This window comes from Pagrus major, chromosome 12 (genome assembly GCF_040436345.1).
Source record: "Pagrus major chromosome 12, Pma_NU_1.0".
NCBI lineage: Eukaryota > Metazoa > Chordata > Actinopteri > Spariformes > Sparidae > Pagrus > Pagrus major.
This window is the reverse complement of record NC_133226.1, coordinates 13,401,923-13,428,361: the sequence shown is the minus strand read 5'-3', so window position 1 is coordinate 13,428,361 and position 26,439 is coordinate 13,401,923. Positions and strand designations below refer to the sequence as shown.

Here is a 26,439-nt window from a genome sequence, read left to right as displayed (position 1 = left end):
TTATTATTATTATTATTATTATTATTATTATTCAGTTAAAACAATTAGTTTTTCTTTTTGGTGGAATCAGAAAGGAAATCAAATGTGCTTAAATTTTTCTGTCAATAACATAAAATCAAAATGGCTACTTATGATAGTGTAATGATAGTAGACTGCCACATTAGCCATAATTATGTGTATAGATTTTTTTTTTTTTTTAATTTTTTTAAGAAAACAACTAAATCATGTAGAAAACTGCTAGGTTAGACGTGTGTATGTTTTGTACGAGGATACCGTGAAGGCAGCATGTCAAACACATACAGTACAGGAGCACACACGCCCCCTCCCCCCTTCTCCTCCTCCCTCCCTCCTGCCTGAAGCTCCGCTATCTTTAGCCCTGCCACGGATTACAGTACGCAGTGTGTGGACAGACTGCGCCCCGGTGCGACCCGTTCGGCTTATCGCTCCGTGTGCTTTGCGCTGACGCTCTCTCGCATAAAAAAAAAAAAACGAAAAAAACTAAAATAACAAACATTAAGGAAAAGTCATGGGGGAATGACAACAACCTCCGTCCCCGTCTGCGGTTCTCCGTCCCCGAGAAGACCCCAAGGATGCTGCTGCTCTCTAACCCGCCGAACGGACGCCAGCACCGGGCCTCGCTGCTGCTGCTCGCCGCGGTCCTGCTCTGTGTCGTCTCTGCCAGCGCCGGCCTTCCAGGTAAATTCACAACAACTAACACATTACACATTGTTAAATCCAGCTCCAGACAAACCAATTACCCTCGGTGGTGTAAGCTCATTTTCAAACATCCCGGGACTGTCTATCTCGTCAGTTAGTGGGGCATCTTTAACTCGTGAGTTTCGTGACAAACAACAAAGAGTTTAATCTGAAAACACACCTTTAAATCCACCGAGTACATCGTTTTATTCGGTTTTTATTTACTTTTTGTCGTAGTAGTAGAAGCCTGCTCGTATGGGATATCCCCTGAGTTCAGAAGGTCGTTTTTAGACAGGTTAAACGAGTAGCCCAGGTGTCTGAGTGGGTGAGAAAAGAGCACAAGGAACAAAAAACAGAAATTCTCTTCCTCGTCAGGTTACTCACTGCATTTCCTTGTGTGCTCATATTTTTTATTTTGTTAATATTACACTGACAACTCAAATTGATTAGGTCAGATCTAGTTGGAGATCCACGAGGAAATAGCAATAAGAATGTAACTTGTGATTAAGAGCTGCATTTTTTAACTTGTGTACTGATTGATTTGGTTTTGCTTTGATTAGTCGATTAACTAACTATTGACAAAATGCCCATCACAGTGAAGTTACTGAGAGTCTACAGTGTGATTTTATAAACAATATTTAGAGGGGCACTATGTAGTTTAGAAGAAAAAAACTCAAACTCAAAATTGTAATATTGACAATATCAATGAGGTAATAATATAAACTCAGAAATATGTATTTTTTTCCATAACTGAATAAACAAGCTGTTCAGTCACGAAAACGAAGAGAAAGTTTGTTTATTTTTTTATTTGTTTATTAAATTTCTCCCCCAAAACTACATAGTGCACCTTTAATCTGAGCAGCAGCCATGCTGTCGTGCAGTAATGCTTGTAAAAGCAAGGAACTGTCTATGCTTTTATTTGAACTAACTAACTATCTTGCTATATCATCATCATAATCTTAATTTATTATTATTATCATTATTATTATTATTATTATTATTATTATTATTGTTATGTTTTGGAAAGTGCCAGGGCTCCAGACTAACTTTTCACACTGTTTGCACTGGTGCGCCTAACTCTTTCATTTTGGTGCACCAGCACAGAATTTAGCAGCAATCCAATAAAACATTTTAAAGTTGCTGTAAGTGATATATATTTTATGAAAATATGTATTAAAATAGCTCGATATTCCAACAGTAATCACTGTTATTGAGTTTTTGGCCAGTAACCCAGGTCTCTCCTCCCCCTGCTCATGCAGTAAAAGAGAAAATACATTTTCTGGTGTCCCTGCCCACTTTATCCAATCAGGACAGAGAACTCAATAAAGAGGTATTTCTGCTTGTGAACAGGCAGAGAGTCCTCCTGTTTGATACTATGCGTGTCGATTACGTGATGTAGAGAGGAGGGAGAGGATTAGTAGCTACTAAACGAACAGGAATTTAGCTTAAATGACGACAGCGCTTACAGCAGCTTTAATTTAATGTCTTAACACATTATGTTAATGATTGTTAACAGGAGTAAAGCTGCCAATACGTTATTTTCTTTGTTTAAATCACAGCACACGCAACAAGAACTTGTTTAAAAAATAATATGCTACATTTCAGCCGCACCAGTGCGACCAGTGAAAATGTTGAGTCCCACGACAGATTTTTTTTGCGCATGTGCAACCAATATAGTTGCACGCTGGAGCCCGGGGAACGGCCATTGAGAGCTTTAAGGTCGCCCTGATACATTACTTATATCTATAATAAAATACTAGAGCACGACCAATACTTCCGATACAGATATCAGAAAGTAAAAAATTCCGATATACAAGCAATGATCCCTCATCTGTGGTTTTCACACACTTGCGACAAACATATGTAATGGAGGCAGGATATCTTACAGTTTAAAAATAAACTTGATTTCCCAAAATGACATCAGTGCACTGAAATAATAAACTTCAATTAAAAGTAAGTAATGACAAATTACCCCAAGCATCTTTTTCTGTATTATGATATAAAGTTTTCATATCGGCACATATTGGATAAAATATATGCCAGTAGTGATAGCCCAATATTTTCTGCCAACCTAATACCAGTCTCAATAAAATATATACAGGCTACAACACATATATTCAATACATATATAATAAATACAAACTAACCACACAACAAACAGTTAAAAAAAACTCACATTCACACTGGTCCAAACCAGTCAGAAGGGTCCTAAATTGAGCAAAAGGAAGCTGTAACCAACCAGAACGTTTATGAAAACACAACAAATTCCCGACAAATTCATCTTTTTCTCTAATCGAGGGTCTAAGGACACTGTACAGATTGTAAAGCCCACTGAGGCAATGTGATTGTAGATATTGAAAACATATATTTCATGCTTCTGTCAGTGTGTGTGTGTGTGTGTGTGTGTGTGTGTGTGTGTGTGTGTGTGTGTGTGTGTGTGTGTAATGGGTCTGCACACAGTGATTATTGTTGCTGATGTGTGCAGGGGAGATAATCTGCTTCTCGGCTTTTAACACAGAAACCCTGTGGGAGAACCAACAGCTGGACTCATGTAATGTAATCTTTAGCCTTTATCTGAGGGGCACACACACATTAACTACCCTGGCCTAGACACTGACTTGTGTGAGTTTATACGTTATAATATGTAATTTTCCACCAAACCACAAACACATCCACACAATTGTTAAGTGGTTCACTCCAGCCTGCTGAACTGTGTGCATGAAATGAAAAGGATGTGACGCTTAAAAAAAAAAAGAGAGGATGTGACGCAGTGTCAGCTGTTGTTTTCCCCCGTCGGGAAAAATCCAGTAACTTTCCACTTTTCGCCACGTCACAAATCAAAATGCAAATGTCATTTTGTCCTCTCTCTGAGTGCTGAAAAACAAAATGGAAAAAGGTGGCTCGGTGACACAGAGAACTTTTACAGCGTCAGCATAGAATCATTTTGTACAAGAAGGAGACAGACACAGTTATCAATACACTGAGTCATGTTCAGAAAAGAATATGTTTGGTGTCATCAGCTGTCGTAGGACTCTGCTTTTGTGATGCACGATTGGTTTTGACACCTGTTACATTTGAACGCAGCTTGTTCATACCAATGTGTGACAGTGTGTCAGTATGTGGGCTTTTGATTGTTGTGCCGAAATGCCAAAATGAGGGAAAATAACACACTTTTTTGCTCTTGTGTAAGGAATCACATCAGATTTGAGTCATATCTATTCTACTCTTGAAGTAAATGGCACTTTATTAAAGACTGTTAAATATACTGAAGAAGCCTCGTACAGAATCTCAAAAAGCACAGTCAGTAATTGCAGCGAGTCAGGTTTCAGGATGATTTTGCTGGAGTGTGACAACAGCATGAAGTGCATAGTAATCAGGTGGTTGATTCAGTAAACATCGCCACATCATCATGTGTAATGCCAGAAAGCTTTCACAGAACACTGGGTTCTTGGGATGGAAGAGATCCAAAATCTCCATAAACCCAATTGATTACATAAAATATGTCTAGTCTGCCGGCCAAGATACAGAATTAATTACTTTAACATGCAGAATTAGTTTTATAATTCAGGCTCTGTTGGGCCCGTTGAATTAGGAATACAAGAAAAAAACACTTATTTGTCTGTTCTTGCTACTCTAATTTTAGCCTTTCACTATAGACACATCATCTTCACCTCTCAATATTCAGCCTGATCATTGTTGTGCTGCCACGTTTAAATGCCAGGTTTGTCATTCACCAAACCCACATGGAACTGGTGTGATTATTATTCAGAGAGCCACTGCCTCCAGCCTTTTCTTCCACCAGGATTAAGCTTTAACGATCCATATCTTCAGTGTCACACTCCCTCTCACACACACATAGAGCTACTAGCTTTTCAATCACCTTTTTCTGCCCTGCAGCAAAATCATGTGCGTTGAAGTGGAGATTGAGAGCAATGAAAGTCAGGAGGAAGGACACATTTACACTGTCAGGGGACATGAAGACCTCTGAGTTGATGGGTTCATATGTAATGATTCATATCATCATATGACTGGAGATTAAATCTAGCATGTGTGAGTATGTATGCAGTGGTATAGGTTAGATGTAGGGCTACAGTTAACGATTATTTTCTTTATCTATTGACCTGACCAGTACTGTCAAGATAAGTCGATTAAAAATGTCAATAAATAGTTTAAAAAATGCTCATCATAATTTGCCACAGCCCAAAGTGACGTCCTCAGACAAATAAAAGCAACAGATCTTTACATTTATGAAGCTGGAACCAACAAATTTTGAAAAACGACTGAAATGATTAATCGATTATCAAAATAGTTGGACATTTACTTTCTTTCGATTGACTGTGGATTAATCGACTGATTGTTGCTTCTCTTGTTAAACAACATTTATGTTTCCTTTTGTTTAAAAGAACATTTTGCCTTCAAACTGATTTATCAATAATACCAAGGCTTTGATGGGAAATCACTAAATCTCTCCTATTTTTACCTTAGTTTCATACATACAGTATTGTTTATGAACTCAGTGCTGCTAGGAAGTAATTCATAAAACGCAGTTTATGGGTCAGAAGTGATAGCTCTGGTTTCAAATGGATCTGTTTTGATCTGTGTGGTCTTTGAGGGGATTTGACATAACCAGCGTTCATCATTAAGAGAGAGAGAATGCTGTCACCCAATTATATGGTGGTTACAATCATACCAAATTTACGCAACAGCCAGGAAGGACTCATAAATATGCCCCATTGTGGTCCTTGCAGTCTCAGCTCAAGTGGTCAGCCGAGGCTCTGCTGCAGTGGCTTCTTAAAACCACCACTCTCTCTCTCGCTGTCTTTCCCTCTTTGGCTTCTTCTTCATTTGAGAGCATACTGTTGGCTACCAGACCTCTCCAGGAAATGAGAGTCCCACAATTAATCAACTTACAGTCATTAGACGAAGCCAGACTCAGCACAGTTTCGCTGGAATGAATCATGCCATGCTCCTCCAGTTTTAGCACTACCCATAGCCATAATCGTCGAACCAGCAGTTGTGTATTTTATCAACCCAATCTTGTGATAAAAATTTACAATCAGATAACAGCCTACATAGTTTTTATGCCAGTGGTTTTGCATGCACAGGTTTGCGTTCATGTGTGGCCACAACCTTACCAAGAACAAGTCTGTACTACATGATTTAAATAGAAGCCGCAAAAATATCTGAAGCATGACTGACAGTGCTGACACATCTTCCGTTGTGCTCATACTCAGAAACCTGTCTGCTTTAGATACCACATCCGATGCTTTCGATAACATCACACTGTTTTAAATAACCAGCTCACCTAACCTCATTTTAAAGGACCCATATTATGCTCATTTTCAGGTTCATGCTATTATTTTGTGTGTCTACTAGAAAATGTTTACATGCTTTTAACGTAAAAAAAAAAAACACATTATTTTTCTCATTTTGTCTATTACTGCAGCCAACTCTAAGGCCCCCTCTGCTCTGATTGGTCAACTCTCACAGGCCTGAGCAGGCACCGTGAATGTCTAATAGACCTAATAGACCGGTAAAGATGGAATAGTGAGTAGATGAGTCTCTGTGTTTGGCAGATGATGTTTAATGTCCCTGACAGCTTCTGTAGTCTCATTTAGCCACTTGTTGGCAACCGCTGATGATAAGTAAGCGCCTTATAATTCAGTTGTGGGACATTTAATGGTGTATATTATGGCTTAGAACTAGATATGTAAATATCTTAAGCCTGTGGTAACCACAGACCTTATTTCAGGCATTTAACCAAAACCCATTCACTTTGAGACAAGGGAATTGGAGGTGTTAAAATGTGAACTGGTTTTAGGACTGATTACTACAGCACTCTATAGGACGCCACTTAGCCTTACCTCCAATTTTTCCAAGAGGCCGGTTGCAGTAATGCAACAGCAAATTCCCCTGTGGCACAAAAAGGCATTTTCCCCAGAGGACAAAATTATAAAAGGGACATCTTCAAAACTGTTGACACACACCTCAGACTTATACTATGCATATTCAGTAGGCTGCATAACCAGAAAGTAATCCCAGAAGCTATAAAACTATTTTGGTGTCACTGGACTGATTGTACACCAGCTTTAGGATCCCTATCTGGTTCCATGACAGGCATAGCTCGCTGTGTTTCCACATCAGCTCTGCTGGTTTTTCGATCCATGGCTGTGTTTGGGGCGTGGCTGAGGGTGGCAACTGTATAGCTGTGACATCACAACGTTACAGAAGTCCTGACAGCTCATTTGAAAGCACCCATACCGGCGTGTACATTTCTCTGTGGATTGAGCGTTTTGATACTTCCCGGTATTAATATACCTAGACCTGCTTTATAATAGAAAAAGACAGGAAATGTTACTTTGTCCAATATGGGACCTTTTGGGTAATTGTGTGCCAAAGCAGCCCAGTGATTTACATTGGTCAATCCGTTTAAAGAAAGAGTCCTTTATCGAATCAACTCTAAAACTAATTGAATTGTTGCACCGCAGACTGAACCAGCCAGACAAACACAGTGACCAAGAAAAAGGAAATTAAAAAAACTAATTCAGGGAGCTTTATTCGCCACCTACTTTCTGCCATTATATAAATCTCTTTAACCTTTGTTCTGTTTGCTGCAGGGTGTACTGCTCTGCTCCACTCTAATGATAATGACACAGTAATTATCCCCTGTGTAATGGGTTACACTCATCATTGTCTGACATGGCAGAAGTTAGCGCAACAGAAAAGACAGATGACAGGCAGATATAAGGCAGAATGACATGAATGCGCCACCAGAGCAGAAAAACAAAGACTTGTTCCGCCTTGCTCTTCTACAAACTTGCATTCCATCGAGGATCAAATTCTCAAACTTTTTTCAGTCACTTCCTTTTCACCTTTATCTCTCCGCTGACGCAGCCACCCGTGTGTTTCCTGCCTCAGCATTATGGTGCGTTTATCTGTGTGGGTGCTTGCAGATGTGTGTTAAACAGGTGCTAAGTCATGCCCCATTTTTCACAGAAAGAAAAAAATGTACACGTAGGAGTCATTGCATCAGAATATGTGAAAACCAGCACCTACACCACACTAGAGTAGCGAAACGGATAGACAGTCGCCACGCATATAGTCATCTCATTAAGGCTCAGGGCTCTCTGACACTGTTTCTGAGAAGTGAGGCTATCTAAATTGATGTGTCAGCTTTTGCGTCATGTAGTTAAAGACTCTGAACAGACTGAGCAATTTTCTTTGCAAAAATAAATTGGCAGTGGATTCTGAAACCCATGCTTGGCTATGTTATTTGTCAGCGTTTATCCTGGCTCAAAATCAGATAAGAAGTACTTTTAATGCTTACGGCAAAGCTGAGGAACAAGGAACTCATCCAAGGTGTACAAAATGTGCACATTTTTTGTTAGAATATGCAGTTCTCTGTTGACGTATAGCTAAGCAAACATAGGATGTTTTCTTTCTGAGTCCTCAGGTCATTGCACTCTGTCAGACACGCTTATTTTATGATCACACAACGTGACTGCTGCAAACAATTCGTTTCATTATCAATTTATCTGTTGATTATTTTCTCGATTAATTGATTAGTTGTTTAATGAGTAAAATGTCTGTCAGTGTTTCCCACAGCACAAGATGGCATCTCCAGATGCCTTGTTTTGTCCACAACTAAAGATATTCAGTCTTCTGTGATAAAGGACTAAGAGTTCAGGAAATATTCACATTACTAAGCTGAGAAGAGATGTGAGAATTTTGACTGTTATTCTGTCTGCCTCTTTATGTTCCTTAGGTCTGCTTTCTGTAATGGTGGTCAATCTTAAAATGTTTTTGGTGTGATATTAAATTCACAGTTTTTGGCTAATCAATTATTAAAATAGATAACTGAATAACCGAGGCAATTCATCACACCACTTCATCACATTTTCAAAAACTCAATCACTGCATACAAAATTGTCCCAGTTGATGAAAACAAAGCACTAGAAAACAGGCTGCGTGGCATTTGTTTTCCTTTGTCATTAGAGAGCAAGGCATGGCAAATAAAGAGGAACATAGCAGCATGGTTACACAAAAAGCCAAACTTTATCCATGTGGAAAGAAATCGTGTGGTTACATATCAAGTGAAGACCACCAAGCAGAACTAATGTTTCCACTTGATTTGGAGTGTTTGGCTTACTTCCTGTCTGCTATTAGGCGGTCAGGAAACGCACACAATGGTATGGCCCTCCAGGCCTACCCATTTCCTACTTCCTTTCTAAATCTCTCTGTTGCATACACACACGTCACAGATCAGGGTGACATTTGTTTTATTGTATCTGTAGAACAGCTTGAAGGAGCACAAGTTAGCAGTGGCACGACAGTGTGTTCTTGTGTGAGTGTGTATGTGTGTGTGTCTGTGAGTGTAGGTGTTTAGCAGGCTGTGTGAGAATGCCTCTGTTTGCCTTTCAGTTCTTCCTGGCAGAGCTGCTGCTGAGCACACAGCCTGGCAACAGCAGCAGCAGATGGTTAGGAAAGTCATTTTTCACCCGCTCCAAGGACTACTTTCTGAGTCCCTGAGTTACATAATGTTTTTTCACACCTCCAGTGTCTTCCTTGGTACCAAACGACCTGACGTACTGCAGGAACGTGTGTGGGATTTGTTTTCTTCTGTCTTTGTCTCCCTGTCTGTCTCTTGTTTGGTATCTCTCTCCCTCTATCTCCTTGATTGAGCTCTCTAATTAGAGACAGCACTGTGTGGGAGGCATGTTGGTGCAAGGCCACCTCCTATGGTGACTTGACATTCACTTCCGTGGCTTCTTTGTGAGGCGGGTAACTAGAACATTGCTGCTTTGTCATAATGATAACCAGGATAAGCATCTTTATTGGTTCACTTTTGTGTAGAAAATGTGGCTTCTGTAAGCGTATATTTGGTAAAATAATAACAATTAAATCTACTTTTCCTAGAGTTCACACATGTCGTTGAAATCCTTGTAATTTGGGGAATCTTAGGGGAAATAAATCAAGGAATAGACATATAGATCTGGGTCAGTGAAAGTGAAAAAACAGACATTGAAGTCCTTTGGATATTTTTTTTTAATTGTTGTCTGTGAGTTTCTGTAAAGCCTGCTAGTTCTCCTTCTTTTGTAACAGAAATTAATTTTGATCTGTGTTTCAAAGTATGCCTTTTCGGGTCCTTGAATTTGAGGGAGTTGAGCCTGATAAGTGCTTGAAAAGTAGGGATCGACCGATACCAATCACCAATCAGTGTTGTGGGCAGGACATTGAGAGAGACCACAGAATGGTGACTACAGACAGAAGAAGGATGCTGCATCAAGGCCAAAGAAGCGCATAATTCATTTCATTTATTTTTATTTTCTTTTATTGATAATCAGGGAAATGTTGAAAATGCTGTCCCTCTTGAAAAGTCCTTGAATTGGATATATTTAAGTGTGGGAAGGGATCCTCTTTACCAACTGGTTCACAGAAAGCATATCATGTCGTTATAACAAAACTGTCTTTGTGTAACTGTACGCCATTTTTCATGTATTTGACCGCAACTCTTCCCTGATTTTCACACTTTCTTATTTTTTTCTCACCCTCTTTTTCTCACAGTCGGCCTGCCGCACACATTCATAATGAAGTCGTTTTTTGCCTGGCTGTGTGTTTGCGTATGTGTGTGTGTGGGTGCTTGTGTGTGAGGAGAATAATTATCTGCATTCATGTGACTGCAATAGGTTCCACCATATTAACTTCCCACGTGATGAATAATGATGAAGTGACGACCAGAGGTGCTGAGATTCTAGCTCCATTATAATGAGAAGTCCAGACTTTTAAATACAGAACATGTTGCTTTGTCACTTTCATAAGAGAGATTAAATGCCACTTCACTTTTTGTCTTAGACACCAGTGATTCATTCAGCGGCATGAATTGCTTTTTTGTGCTTGATGACACGTAGGGTCCAGACAAATGATTCAGCCACTGAGTCTCTTGCAATGGATTATCACATTATTGCACTAATGTCTCAGTACGTTCTTTGTGATACTGACGGCATAGATGTGACTTACCTGAACGACAAACAGTTTCACTGTGTCTTACATTGAATGATAGCACACGTGAACATGCCCGGACAAAAGGCCTAAAGATTTGTTCATCTCGTTTGTTGAAACCTTTTCTGTGAATATCGAAGCACTTAATAATGCAGTGAATTAATGTAATACATGACTAATTCCTGCTTACACAAAAAATCTCTTTCAAAAACACTGACCCTGACAAAGAGCCAGCCTTGAATCATTGTATTTGTAATATAATGAATATTATTATGAAACATTAACAGGATCAGGCCAAGCTCTTGAGGTTTGAGGCTGCACTGCTCAGCGGCACAATTAAATGCTAACTTTAGCATGTGAACATGCTCACAATGACCAGGCTAACACGCTGAAGTTTAGCAGGTATACCACATTCACCAACTTAATTTAGTTTTCTTGCATGCCAACATTTATGAAACGTCAGGGGAGTCATTAGGATTCACTGTTACCATTAATGCCATGTCCAAAATTCCATGGCAGCCTTTGAAAAAGTTTCACTTTGGACCCAACAGGTGGACTGACCAACCAACATACTGATGGACATTGCCACCCTAGCACATTGCTAGCATGACTAAAAATATATTTTAATTTAGAGGTAACATGCACACATACAAAAACATAGGTACATCTGACAAAGCTTTAAAATTAGCTGATCCTCACAATATAGAAAGGTCAAGGAGTTTGTGATGGGAATGGGTTGTTTGATCTGTGACATGAGGGCAGTCATCTACACAGGATCTGGGCCCAAACAGCCCTTGATCCTCAGACTGTTACTGGATCAAAGAGTCATGGAAAAAAATGGGCTTTGGAATCATTTGAAAGGGCAGGGTGCTGTGTTTTGAGCCTTTGCTTGGTTGAAAGTCGCAACTGAGACGATTTACCAATGTCATTGCTTACTTAAACTGGACAGCCTTAAACTAATCACAGCCAGGCAGAATTCAACGTAGCAAAGGCGTCTTTATTTTTACCAAATGGGTGAGACTGGCCTACCACCCAGTCTTCCACAATAAGGGACAGCAGGAATTCCATTAAATACATTTCACCATTAAAAAGTTAATTAATTAAGCTGAAAGGATTAGTCAGTTGACAAAGAATAAACTGGAGAGATTTTTGACAATGAATAACATTTTTGTAATAATATCTTTAAGCAAAACTGAAATAACCTAACTGGTTCTGGCCTCTCAAATGTGAATATTAACTGTTTTTCATCATGGTATTTCTTAATTTTAGAAGTAGAAGTAACTAGCTAATGAAATGATAATCATTAGTTATGGTACTTAAGTGCTGCTGAAATAATAAGGTTAAGGTAAGTAAGGTAGGTAAGTTTTTCAATTCTTTTGATCAACTCAGCTACTGAGAATATCTTTGTCTTGGGCTTCTTCCAACAATAAATCTGTCCAGGAATACTGTCCATCCTTTTAAAAAGTTGTTTTGACAGCAATGTGAGAATGAAGCAAAATCTGTGATAGTCATGGGACAAGCCGAGCCTTCGGCCATTGTGACAGGTTTAGGATTATTACTGGAAAGATGCAGGCTCCCCTTTCGGGCAGTTCACAATAATTAAGGAGATCAGTATCGGACTGTATGTTATCAAACTTTTTCAAGTCACTCTTGTAAGGATATTCACTATTATTCTAATAATGAATAGTCATCAAGATGAACTTATCCTGGATGCGATAAAATCTTATATCCTCCCATCCCTAGTCTGCAGTGCCTGTGTTTGGGAGTAAGAATTAAAGCTACCAGGTAGCAGCAGTAGAGTGCTAAAGAGAGACTACAGTTGCTCTCAGCTGCATATTTTGAATGTGAGTGAATCTGTGTTTTATGCATTAAGTCTTTGCCCAGTCTTATTGCATGTACATGTGCACAGACATGTGCCCCAGAATTAATTTGTCACTTACTGTACATGACTATTTCTAGTGACGATTTTTTCCTTCCACGTGGTCATGGGGTTGAAGAAGATCAATAAGAACACATGTTAAAGATCGCACAAAGGTTTGATACCTGGAGGGTAATTAAAGGAAGGCACGTGGCACGTAAAAATAGAAGCCATGACAATTGAAAGAGGAGGAGAGAAAATAAGAAAGAGAGTGATCTGAATCAGGAATGAGGGGGCCCGAGCCGCACGTTACATTCAAAGGGATAATTTAGCTACTGAGTGGATGCAGCTGCGGCAGCAATTAAAACACAGAGGTGACAGAGTTGTTGCCTGGCCGTAGGAAAAGAAAAAGAAGGAGCGTGACTTAACAACTAATGATCAAACACGCTCAGATTAGTTTTGTGGCAGTGTGATTCATAACGCTAAAAACACCCTTAGATACATGTGTCACAAAAATTAGAAACGCTCATGATCTCTCATCACCCACCCCCATCTCTTTCTGTATCTTTGACACAAACAGAAAGGAAAACAAAGCTTCTCAGATTACACCTGCGTCACTCCACCACTCACCCCCAATCAGTGACACAAGAAGATGTGGACAAGTGTGTCCACTTCCCGGATGATGATAGACTCAAAATGTGTGTTTGTGTGTGTGTTTGCATGGGTGTGTATGTGTAATGTGCATATCTTTTTTTTGTCTTGCTATCTGTGGTGTTTGCACACATGTGATGTTTGAGTTTAGTTTCAGTTAGTTTCTGTTAGTGTTGAGTAGTGTAGATGTTTTAAATATTAAACTCGTAAATCTTTTCAAAATGTAGTTGCATTCCAGTTCCAGTGCATCATTTAGTATCCTATGCAAAGAAATCCCTGGCTTTAATCAGCAGCAGTCTAATAATAATAATGTGTAAGTTTTCTGCATTAAAATCTCTAACAAATGTAAACTGAATTAGTAGTTTCTAGGAATTTTTAATCACAATACAAATGGGGATAAAATGTATCAATGGATGGATGGATAATAACACACTTAGCATGCGTACGTATGTGTACACAGGTACAAAAGGCACAGCTGTGCTCCTCTTCCGTCTCCTCTTCATCTCTATAACACTCCCTGACTGCACATGTGCTTCTTCAATAACACATCTTCCCTGATATTACAGGCCTTGTTGCCATCGAGGTCATTGAGCTTTCCCCCTCAGTGTTCCCCTGTCTTGTGTAATTCTCCTATGTAGCAATTGAAAATCATCAGGTTAAGAAAGGAGGAATGACGGCATTCTCTTACGAAACAGAAAAAGAAAAGAAGGTGCATGACGCGTGAGCCTCCAAGCTCAAACTGTTCAATTTCGATTTCACAAAGGGGGTTTTTACAACACTAATCTGTAGACAAGAACAACCCTGACCCCTGAGACCCATTATCCCTTAAAAATACTGGGTTCATCCTCTCTCTCCCCACCTTATATCACCTACTGTCTGTTGTGCCTGTATCAACACCCACTGTGCTGTTCACCTTAAGCTGGCCTGCTGTGCAGCTTGGCTGGGCTCATTATCTGCTCTGATGGCGTCCCTGAGCTCCACCTGCCCTCTGCTACCAAACACACCTGCTGTGGTTCTGTGACCCACTTCTTCCCTTGTGTGTACCTCAAGCTGTGTGGGTGTGTTTGTGCATATATCTGAATGCTGTGTTTGGGCTCCGTTTTTGTGTCAACTTGGCAGTAATCAGGTCAAGCGATTATCTAACCTGATTGCGGGCAGTTCTGTAGTGAGCGGCGGTAGATCTCTTTACTTTGGTGTAACCTGACTCAGATTGCTAAACAGGTGGGGCTCACCACATTGTGAAATGTAGAAAATTAGTCAAAGTGTACTTTTCTAACTGTCCTATCTGGCAGACCTCACCCATATGGAAGCCATGATGAGGTTAGAGCAAACACTTAAAGCTATTTTCAAAAATCCAGTAACTCTGATGTAATTCTGACATCAGCAGACACTCTGTCTGAGGGCAGATGTTTCATCTCTGAAAGGAGCTGAAGAGCTGACACATCCACTAATAAAAGGAGCAGTGGTTTTAAAGTTGAAACATCTCTTATTGAGAGCATTTTTATAGTACTTCTTTGTGCATCACACACTCATGAAACTGTTGTTGTCCCTCTCTTTCTCCCACCCAGCACGCAGTAAGTGCCCTCGCCGTATAGACTGTGCCAATGAGGGACGCCACTTCTGCAGGCCAGGCTCCTCCCACTGTGGCCCCTGCCTCTCTGTATTGGAGGAGAATGAGGAAGGACGCTGCGTGGTGAAGAAGAAGCACCATCAGCGTGGTATGAAATAATAAAAAAATCACACACAAACACACACTTTCACACTCACAATCTCAGTTCATTTGATCATGTTGCAGCTGAAATTAGGGTCAGAGGAGTTTCCACAGTCAAATTTGATGAACTGAACTGATACAGAAATAAGGGTGGTTAAGAGGAAACCTGTACCCTTATTTTCTTTAACTCATGCTGGCGGACTACTTCATTCATTGCATCTAACTAAAGCAAGGATTATCAGGCTGTATATTCTTTGAATATCTAGAGAACCATTCATCAGATCTGCTTCACACTTGGCAGGTTTGTTGGCAAGAACCAAGTGCAGTGCCAAATTTGGTGCAATTTGGGCAAGCAACATGTTCAGTATTAATATATTTAATAAGCAGTGAACACAGCTCTGTGCTGCAGCGGGGGCATGACCTCAGCTCTCTGGCTTTATGGCTCCGCAGACCGACTCACGTGACCTCATGGGGAAGCAGGCATAAACAAAATGGAGATTAGCGTGGTGCAACAACTTGTAGCTGTAGTAACAAGTTGCAGTGAGAAAAAAACAAAAGCAGAAGGTTATAGCTAGTTGGTTGACTGGGGAGTCACATTTTCTATTCTTCAGTAAGGACTGGAGGCAAGATTTTATGTTTCTGTCAACAGCAGTATGCTAGCTAACATTAGCCTCTTGGGTTTGAATGTTTACCGTTGCTTGGCAGCACCATCACTGGCCCTGATGAGTCTTTCAGCAGTTCAGGAGGCTTAAGACTGGATCTGTAAACCCTTCAAATTAGCAGATCATCTGTGCTGAACAGCATGTTTTAAATGGCCACTGCACTCGTTCAAGGCAACATTACACAAAGAGTATTCGCTGGCAGGCTGTCTGATACAGTGCAGGCTTACATATAATAACACTATAAAAACAAAAAATGAGAATGAATTAACTTCTTTCTCTTCATTTTCTCTTTCACATCAGTGCATTTGTAGAGCACCTGTTGGTTTGGTTTGGTTTGGTTTGGTTGGGCTTGGTTTATTGACATTCACATTTAATTTTTAAATCAGACTTTGTAAGGGAGAGGATGATAAAGTCCTGGAATTATTTATATTGTCGCACAGGCATTACTACTAGCTGAAATGACTAGTTGTTTGACAACAAATTTGAATAATAGATTAATCGTTAAAGTTAGTTTTCAACCAAACATGCTACACATGCTTTGGTTCCAGCTTATGAGGATTTGCTGCTTTTCTTTGTCTTATAACATTGTAAGTGAAATATTTTTGGATTTTGGACGGTTGGTTATGAAATTGGGTATTCATCGCCATTTTTATAAACAAAGCCATGAATTGACTAATCGAGAAAATAATTTTTGCTGGATGAAAACAGAAAAGATTAAGCCTTACAAGAGTAAATTGAAGACGGAGGTTATGCTTATTCTAATTACAACCTCAGCTCCAGTTACATAACTTGCTTAAGTTTTCAATGACAGCTACAACAATTGCTTCCCTCCAGTTATAATTGAATTATTTGAGTGCACGTAAATGTTCTGACTCACTGCTGTTTTTTCACTGTTCTGCTTAAGATCTTCACTCGACATTCATTCTTTTTCACTGCCTCTTTTCTTTCCAGTTGATCTCTGTATCCTGCTGCCCACATCTCTCTTCCACTCCACCTCTTTCTCTCAGCTGCCTATTGATTCTGTGCTCTCCTTCTGCTCCCCTGTCAGTCTCAGTTTGATCTCTTTATTCATTCTTACTCTCACTAGCTCATGAATCTCCTCCAATTCAATCTTTTCCTGTCTAGTTCTCTTCTGTCTACATCTTTGGTTTGGTCCTCATCCCCCCTCCTGCTCCCATCCATATCTCTGACAACTGTGGTGCAGTCTGATCCTCTGTGTTTTTAATCCGCCCCTGCCCCTGCTGTGTCTGCAACACACACTTGCATCACATGCATCACATGCACCGCCCCGCGCTGGCGGCTTTAATCACTTAGATGACATGCATCTCTCTCTCTTTTTCTATCTCTCTCTATCTCTCTCGCCCTTCATCTCCATCACTGAATCTAATGTCATTCGATGAAGGAGCCAAGCCGTGAAAAATAAATCTTATTTTTCTCATTTCCACGGTGTGGCATTACACTGCTGGCATGCACACTATGTTTCAAGACGGCGCTGTAGAAATTAAAGAGAGAGACAGAAACATCTAGTGTTTATTTGAGCGACACTGGCTTGCTTTTGCACGAATGTGTGTGTGTGTGTGTGTGTGTAACTGCGTGTATTTATGTCTGTTGGTGGGCACGTGTGTGTTCTCGGCAGGATTAATAATTTAGATGGGTCTGCGGCAGGAGAGGATACTGCACAAACTTGGCTCAAATTATTGGCGGCAGCATCAGAGGGAGAAGTAAACATAAGATGGAGATGAGTGTGAGGGCGATTTGCAGAGAGAGGTCACATTGTGCAGGAGAAGAGAGGATTTCTTCTTTCAGCACACTTGTATGATGATGAGGTCTGATCAGTTATTAGTATTTGGATGTTGGATTGTATTTGTATCTGTGTGTGACTGCATTTTCCTATATGAAGACTATCATTTTAAAATATGTGATGCTGTCGTGTATGTGGTGTCGTGAATCCAGCACATCGCAGGCCTCAGATAAGCTCCCTAAAGAGGTTACATAAACCCCCGAGAGACCAAAGAACACACTGATCCGCATGGGGGGCCGACCCTCTCTCGTTGTCATGCTCACATGCGCTCCTAAATATACAAAATTTGGTTTATTTGGTTTGTCAGGGGCAGCGCACATCATTAATGCTGAAAACACATTGAAGAGGCACCGCCAGGGTAGTCTGGCAGCATCAGTGACTGCAAATTACTCCACTGCATTCATTCTTGTTGTCACTTTACAGGAAACGTGATGGTTGTGTTTTCAGGACAAAATAATTGTTTTCAATTGATTTGCTTGCATGCACTATAAACTAAAACAAACCATTGTTTTGTCAGCAAGCACAGTTTGCATCAGAAAATGCACCTAATTTTTTTCCCAGTAAAAAATCTGAAATCACTCTTACAAAGCCACATCTCCTTATCATCATCAGGCTGACTCACTGGATCAACAACACAGTTGAATTTTCTGCTTTTCTACCATTTTGTAGAATAATCACAATAATTACATAAAGCACTTTCAGGTTACATGTTTTGAGAGAATTAGATGCTGTGTGTGTCAGAAAAAACGCATATTGAATGTCTGGAGTGGAGAGAACAAGCAAATGTGTCCTGAGGAACAGTCCAATTGGTCCAGGATACTGCAGTCATTCTTGTCATCCTGATGAGGATAGAAAATCATGATCAATTATCAAAGAAAGTGTATGACTGTAGTTGTACTCAGCTCAGTCTTCCCTGTAATGTCATTGTTCTCATGCTCACTAAATGTGGGATTACCCATTCTAGTCACTGCAGTAACACCACATCTTTTACTGCAATATAAACCAATGTTCCTCTATCTGACTTCCTCTTCTCTAAATCACACTCTTTCATATCTTGCATTCAAAATGATTACCAGTTTATCAGCTCTTCCCCGTAATACATCATTGTGCTTCTGTGGCCTTGTACTGGTTGGTCTGTTCAGGTAGTTTAATTGCCTGAAACCTGTCAGAATTCAAGGTTATTCTGCTGCCGTATTCACTCTGCATGGAGTCTGAAATTTCAAATATTTCACATACCTAATTCAGAGAGGATGAGAGTGCGCAGTAGGTGAACTGGTGAGGCAGGATGCACTTTTTATTGGAAGTAAGACCTGCTAGTGTTTGACATGAAGGTGTGCACTGCCATTGGTAAACATACAGTATGCCTTGAAGCTATGTCCTTTGTTCAGAAAGCGCACAGACAGACTGCTAATGGTATGTATTCTTTCTATGCAATTAATTTGTGTATGTGCCAAAGGCAAGGCTGTCTCCATGTAGCCCAGTGTCTTTGTCTCTTTCTATATCAAACCCACAACGCATAGAACTAAATTGGACGGTTTGTTCCCCTTTTTGCGTATGCGTGTTTCAGCAAACTATAAAGAGCAGGACACTCAGCTGCTGGTTAGAACAAATATCCTGCAGTAGTTTACTTTAGTAACATGATGTCACATCAATAAACTGAGTATACTCAAAATGAAATAAACATCAGAGATAGAGAGAACTGCTAACCAGGCGCACTGCGTTTAACCAGTTAAAACAAATGGTATCTGTCTGGTACTGTCTGACATCACTGCTGTTTTATGTAAAAGTTACATTTATTTACATACAGATTTAGTTCAGTTGATGTTAATCCCATGGTTTCCAGGTCAACATTTTACAACTAATCAGTAGTAATCAAATAGCTTCAACATAATACAGTTACAGTTACAATTTACAGTTGTGATGTAATGAGTGTGATGTTCAGCAAGCACATAATGTAGAAAGATGCAGACATCTGTTCAAAGTAGGACTGTCAGGACTGCACGATGTGTATATTATTGCAATTATTTTCACAGATATGACAATTGAGATATGATATGATTTTGTATTACAACTTACATTTCACAAAAATCTCTGTACATTTTTTTTTTTACATCTGGAGAACAGGATTTTTAGGCGAGGGCATCTCTGCAGCTCTACAGTACCTCATTATAATGCTGTTCTGTCACACATTTCACCTTTATCAGAACATTGCAAAAAAAAACAATTGTTGTTGCTAATGCTAATTTTGAGCAGGCAGTGGCCATGAGGTCTGGACCTACACTTTCAGCCCATCCTTTACCACCTACAGTTTCAGCAAGGACCACATGTAGTCATGTGGTGACAAGGAAAGTGCAATTTTGTGCAATTTTGGTACTTTCAACACCTGCAGTCAAATTTCCACCTATTTTCATGAAGTGCTTTGCTAAAGGAAAATAGGACAAAGAAAGAAAGGAGACAGACAGAAAGATCAATATGACTATCTAAGTTATTTCACTACAGTAGATAAATAGAAATGAAAATGAAATTTTTCTCAGTGCATTTAGTTAAAACACCTCAAATAAATCTAAGTAGTATTTTAAGAGTCTATGAAGTAAGTAGATACTGGAACTTGCAACTGAGCTAAGCTCTGACCAAAAGGTTTTTTCCATTGCTGGGTGTATTCATTTTTAAATGATGGATGAAAGACAGGTGGGACTGTTTATTGAAGGTTAGAACTGTGCCAGAGAGATTTCCTGTATTGACTCAAAGCTCTGCAGTCAGCTGTGAGGAACATTTTATAGCAGGTAGGAGGTTGACACAGTTATAGGTGCACCACCTTACCAACTTTAGAACTTTAGCACGATTACATTTTAACCATGCGCCAATCAGACTAATATGTTTCTGTTGAAACTGTGGCCTTTTTTGGTCTGTTTCCTTGCTGACCTTTCCTCCAAACACTGTGGAAAGAGCATGTGCATTAGAAAGATATGAAACAAGCCGAGCGGCTAGTCGACCCGACTGTCAGGTCGGCCAGAGTTTCAGAGAATTTTAGAATGACCTGAAGTCAGTCTGTCTGTCTCTCTCTGTTCTGTCTGCATACTTGATGTATCAAATTTCCCACTAGAGGGCAGCAGGACACATTGAGTACAAATCAATCAACTGTGGAAAGGACTGACATGTTCAAAGGGAGGGGGAGGCAGAGTGCTAAATTTTCCTTTACACTTTTAAGAAGTCAGTGACGACATCAAACCAAGTTTAGAAGTTTGATTGTTCGAAATCAAGAAATTAGTTTGTTAAAGTGCTGAAATTATCAATATAAATCATATAAAAATTGATCGTTTTGATGTTTAAAATCATTTATTTCTCTGTTCATTTGTTTAAAAATCTTTTTGTTGTTATTGTTTTCTGCTCTGCGCAATTTGTCACGTGTGAAATCATCATTTTTTGCTCTTGTAACTTGTGGTGAACGTTTTATATTTTAAAAATGTATCATTATAATTATTTATAAATAGACTACACAATTAATTAAAACTATATAGTTACAGCCCCATTTCCTGTTTGTTTAATTAATTCAATTACACAAAGTCTCATTTGAAAGCATTTAGATTCTTCAGAGGTTGGGGTTTTTTGTTGTGTTCTTTTACAGCGTTTGGATATATTGTACATCACGGTGCATTTTTCTATTTCCACACAAACACCAGCCCAAAATGTGGAAATAAAGTGACAAGATCTGTGAAGGATTTAAAGTCTTTATAAAAGGAGAAGGGGGGCAGGAAGGCAGTGTGTGTGTGCATGCATGTTGTTTGGGGGAGGAAAGAAATGTGAATGGTTTGTAAGTGGGGAAAATAGAACGGCACAGATGTGTGTTACCCTCAATGCCTGTTGAGCTGTTTAGTGTTTGTTTGTTGTACCCAACTGCCCCCTGGGTGCTTCTCAAGAGGTTATGGGTCATTATCAAGACGGTGACAAAACTCTTACACAAGGAGAGGTGTGCGTGCTTAGTCTGTGTGTGACAAACCACACACATACACACAGTTGATGCTTTTTTTAGGTGAATTATCAGCTTCAGCCTCAGTGGGGTCCTGAGGATTCCCTGTGAATAAAAGCTTCTTATCTATTTTTAATCATTTCCCTGCAGATTTTTTATGAATCCACACTTTAAAAAACACGATTAAATCTTTTTTTCAGTCTCCTCTAAAACTTAAACCTGTATTGGTGCATGCTCCTGGTGAGCACACGGCACAGTTGGAGCTCTCAGCCACCTGCAAAGTACAGATGGTGCATCCCGCCTCCACAGACACCTGCTACGGAGTGCACTAAATGGCCATTAGTGGAGGGGGGTAAGAAAAAAACAAAGCAGGCAGTGAAAGTGCTGGCATGTCATATCATACACATTAGCTCAGCCAGATGGCAAGCCTTCTGGAGTGAAAGTGACACTGTAATCATTAATGTAATGTAGGTGGATAAAATGATGTGTTAGGGTTTTGTTTAGATTGATTTACTGGCACCCATCATTTATTATTTTTACATGGAAAACAATACACCTGTACATGCATTGGCCCAGGATGCTGGTTGGAGTTTATCATGATCTGCTAAATTAGCTTCTTATCAAAGACCTTTCACTTTTTCTGCACTTTTTGTATTCTCAACTTCTGACGTCTTGACTTGCCACCTCTCTAGCTTTGAGTGCAAATGCCTATAAATGATATTTGATATATTGCAGGCGAACTTTATAGAGGGAAATAGCACTTTGATCACCTCCATTAGCAGGGACCTATGGATTCTATTGTGGATGTAGCAACTGAAGCCCAGTGAAGCCAAGGTTTGGCTGATTGCTCCTGCCCCCCTGCGGTGCTTCCTCCCCCGGCCACACACACACTATGGGCCCTGTCGCCCAGGAGACCCCGACCGTACTGCAAGAATGTGGCTCACTGTCTGGCCGTGAGGGCTGTTAACAAGAGTTTAGTATTGTCTCCTTTTTTATCAGTCCACAAACAAACAGCACACATGGACACACTCCCTGTCCATCACTTCAGAGGCAAGACGCTGAAAAACACATGTAGAGGTCAGGGACAGGCATATGTACATACTTAAACCATCTGCATGTGCTCTCTGTCACTTTCTTACGTACACACTACAGTTACACATCATTACAGCCATGAAAGTGGACAGGCCCAACCTCAAGTTTATGGGACATAAGTAGGGACAACCATGGAAACTAGAGTTGATAAATCAATTAGTGGACTGACTGAAGGTGGCTCTGCAACTATTGATAATCATGAAGTCATTTTTTCAAGCAAGAAATGCCAAGGTTGTGAAGATTTGCTGCAGATTAATCGATTAGTTGTTTGGTCTATAAAATGAATGATGAATGAATGAATACATATTGCAGTTAATCAGTGAAACTTTGAATCTTGTGTGTTCTTTAGGCAAAGTGACAGTCTACCCACTCCTGGATGAAGAGATCGATTACCTTCACTCTGTCATCGAAAAACAGGAACTGACAGAGATCGAAGCACCAAAAAAGCAATTACATCTTGGTAAGAACCCTGCAAGCACTCATGAGAAAGAAATATAACAATATCAGTAACAAACACTTCTGTTTTGAGTTTAGAGATGGGGGATTTACTTCAAGCATGAGGACTGCCCTTTTAGTATAGAGAGTGATTTCTTTAAAGTGATATAAGATTAATTTTTTTCCCTACATGTCCTCTAATTGACAGTCATCTCCATCAGATATTGATCATGACTCTGTCGCTGTGTGTGTCGTCCTCACTGTCTCCAGCTGTCGTCACCTCCCAGACAGATGTTAAAAAAAGCAGGACAGATGCCTCCAAGCAGAAACAGAAAAGCCAGGGTCGTCAGTCAGATGAAACCCTGAATACCACTACTACAGCCCCCCTCCCTGCACTTTCTGCCCTCCCTGAAACACCGACCCCCCAACCCAGGGCCACTGGAGTTGGGGGCCGAGCTGGTCCTATAGCTGTGCCGACACCCGGAAACGACAACATTATTGTCAGTAAGTATGATCTTAAGTCCTTGACACAGTAGCAGAGCAATAGTAGGAGAGCAGACATGGATAAGAGCAGTATTAAATAAAGGGTTTTACACATTAAAGTGAATATAAAGGTCTTGTGGAGGACTACTGCATATGTGAAAAAAGTGGTATAAAGCCTTTTGTGTATCCAGAGGAAGCTGCATGTAATCTGATAAATTACCTCCATTGATGTCACTGAGTGTCTAAGTTGCATTGTGGGAAATGTAGGCACACAGTAACTGTGATATCTCTGGTTCCTCTGTATCGATTTTGATCATTTGTTTTCAAACTGTCCATAACGACATAACTGTACATAGGAGTACAATGTTAGACCCGTGGGCTGCTTTTCAAAACCTGGCACCCACATTACCCACAATGCAACTCAGCCACTGAGTGGCATCACTTGACATCCTTGACTTTATACTACTCTTTTCACATATCCAGAAGTATCCCCAGAGATAGGCTTACTATTATTTGATTATCTGATGGTAAATAATTCGGGGCGTCGGAACAATAAGGGTGTAAATGTGATGGAAAATTTACTGGTAATTTAGTCTGTTTTGTTTTGGGTTTTTTTTGTCTACTGCCTGGTTGTTTGCAGGCAAAATTTTAGCCTTTTTTCTTTCTTTGTCCCAAGAGGACAATTCATTATTTTTATCCCCCTGTGTTCATTGCTTTTATGTTGGAAATCATTTTACCCCAGATGGCTTTAAAAACTCATAAAAAGCAAATTAGCTAAGATATAATTATATTAAGCATAGGGCTGGTTGGGCAATATATCAATTTTTATGGTTTTTGTTATATGAGACTATATATCATCTTAGATTTTAGGTATTGTTATATCATGATATGACATAGGTGTTATCTTTACCTAATTAAGCACCCATAGGAAATGTCTCAGCAGGATAGTCATCTGATCTCACTCAATCTCTCTGCTCTGTTTCCCTTTATTTTCCTCTTCTTCTTTTGCATCAACCTGCAGTTTTGGTCTCACTGTGCGTGGTGGTTGGCACTGTGTCAGTGATCCTGGCAACTGTCTGTTTTGTCAAGTAAGTTTGAACACATGCATTCATTGCATTGACTTGTTTGACCTTTAAAATCACAGCCTGCTTCAATTTGCTGTGCATATTTCATCACCTCTGAGCTTGGGGTAAAGCCCCTCAGTATTGCAGGAGACTCAAGACTTGACTTTTCTCATGATGCCCCCCACAGGTTGCAGAAAGAGTCGCGTCTAGCTCAGAAGGTGGACTACCCTGCTTTTGGGGGGGCAGGCGTGCCTGCTGCCTCAGCCAGTGGTCCCTCGGTAAGCACCTAACTGCTATTGTTAGACATTGCTTTGTTTCCATTTCTCACTTCTTCTTCTACCGCAACCACAAGATGTACGACCAAGTGCACTGTTTTCTAATGTACCATCCGCACTTCCTTCTTCTGTTTCGTCCTCAGATGGGCGATAAGACTCTGGCGCAAAGTGCCCAAATGTACCACTACCAGCATCAGAAACAGCAGATGCTCTCAATAGGAAAGTAAGTACGCCCTCTCTGTCACTCCCTCTCTTCTTCCCTTTTCCTGTCTTCATGTAGGCCTTAAATGTTAAACCACATCCTCTAACCGTGTTACCTCTTTGCCTGAATTCATGTGTTTTTTTTCTCCTTTCCGCAGTCACAAACCTGAGCAGAAAGCCCATGACAACGAGGTCACATCAGATGAGGAAGAAGTGGGAGGAGACTTCACTGTATATGAGTGCCCGGGACTTGCACCAGTGAGTAAACAGACCCACACGCACACATGCACAAACACACCCACACAAAAAACTAATCATTTCTGATGTTTTGTGACTGAGAATAATTTTTTTCTTTCTTCTTGACAGACTGGAGAGATGGAAGTGAAAAACCCTCTGTTTGATGACTCGACTTTGCATTATCAGGGGAATCAGAAGTGAACGCTGAACACTTTACACACACACACACACACACGCACACACACACTTACGAGCCATTTCTCTTGAAGAAACCACTTAATCTCAAACTGCATGCATAGAAATGGAGGATCCTAGCAGAGGACGAGGTGATAAAAATGATTGTTTTCCTGTTGGCCCTTTCCGATATCTGCCCCACGAATTATTTTTAATACTACAAATGTGTTTTGGGTTCTTTATTAATTTATTTCAAACATTCCTGTCTTTTAGTCCTCCTCGATCATGTCCCTTTAAATGTTTCTACCTGTTTAAATGTTAAACTCTAATTTAAGATTTTCTCCTCCAACTTTGTTATTTTCCCATGTTTCTGCAGCTATTTCCAAAGAATGTGATACAATAGCCAACATTTGTACAACACAGACACACACATACATTAACTGACAAATAGGTGCCCTCCCTTGTTTTGTTATGCATAGCTACTGTAGTGGCTAGACCACATTCCTAACAGATACCCAGCAAATGCTTCAATTCAGATCTCTGTGAACACTCTGTAAAAACTCCCCAACACAACACAAACGGTTTAGCATTGATAATGTTACCGATGGTGTTGCTGTTTTTATTTCTTGCCATATAAGCTGCACATGAAGATTTTAAGATAATAATATATAAAAATAAATCTATATATATATATGAAAATGAAGTACTTGATGATGTCTGTTTGCATGGTTTGACTGTACCGTGTTTGAATCATGGCAATGCTTTGATGAATTCTTCTGCCTCCTGTCTGTATGCATCGTGTTGCTGGAGGAGGAAATGTACAGGATAAGTGACTTCTGAGCACTTGGATGACATTTTTTGGAGACGGATTATACTGATGGATGTGTAGGTGGTAAATATCACTATCTGGTTTCGTCCCTCTTTCCTCTCCTTCCTGTTCAGTCCCAAGCTAACTCTGTGCTGCAAAATGTACATACGAAGAGTGAAAGTGTTCACTTTTTATAGATATTTGTACATGCAGACCAACGATTGGAATTAAAACTTTTTACCACATGTGACAATGACTTTGTTCTCCCTTCTCCTTTGGTGATTGTTATGGCATGCATTTTAGTTTTTATTTTTTTAAATAAAAT

At 40.0% G+C, this 26,439-nt stretch overlaps 1 protein-coding gene across 1 annotated transcript; it reads left to right on the top strand.

Annotated features, from left to right (window-relative positions):
- Nucleotides 1-401: 401 nt before the first annotated feature.
- npdc1a (neural proliferation, differentiation and control, 1a) lies at nucleotides 402-26,367 on the top strand. Its single transcript, XM_073477730.1, has 9 exons — nucleotides 402-696; nucleotides 14,773-14,922; nucleotides 22,787-22,897; nucleotides 23,143-23,376; nucleotides 24,377-24,443; nucleotides 24,607-24,697; nucleotides 24,838-24,917; nucleotides 25,054-25,153; nucleotides 25,262-26,367. Exons 1-9 carry the CDS (start codon nucleotides 591-593, stop codon nucleotides 25,331-25,333), a joined length of 1,011 nt encoding a protein of 336 aa, XP_073333831.1. The 5' UTR covers nucleotides 402-590; the 3' UTR covers nucleotides 25,334-26,367.
- The last annotated feature ends 72 nt before the right edge of the window (nucleotides 26,368-26,439 follow it).

Excerpts from the sequence above, each read along its gene's own strand:
- npdc1a (XM_073477730.1), top strand. The coding sequence starts at position 591 with ATGCTGCTGCTCTCTAACCCGCCGAACGGACGCCAGCACCGGGCCTCG. Across the intron at positions 22,898-23,142 it reads AAAAAAGCAATTACATCTTG|CTGTCGTCACCTCCCAGACA; the intron begins GTAAGAACCCTG and ends CACTGTCTCCAG. Across the intron at positions 24,698-24,837 it reads CCTCAGCCAGTGGTCCCTCG|ATGGGCGATAAGACTCTGGC; the intron begins GTAAGCACCTAA and ends TTTCGTCCTCAG.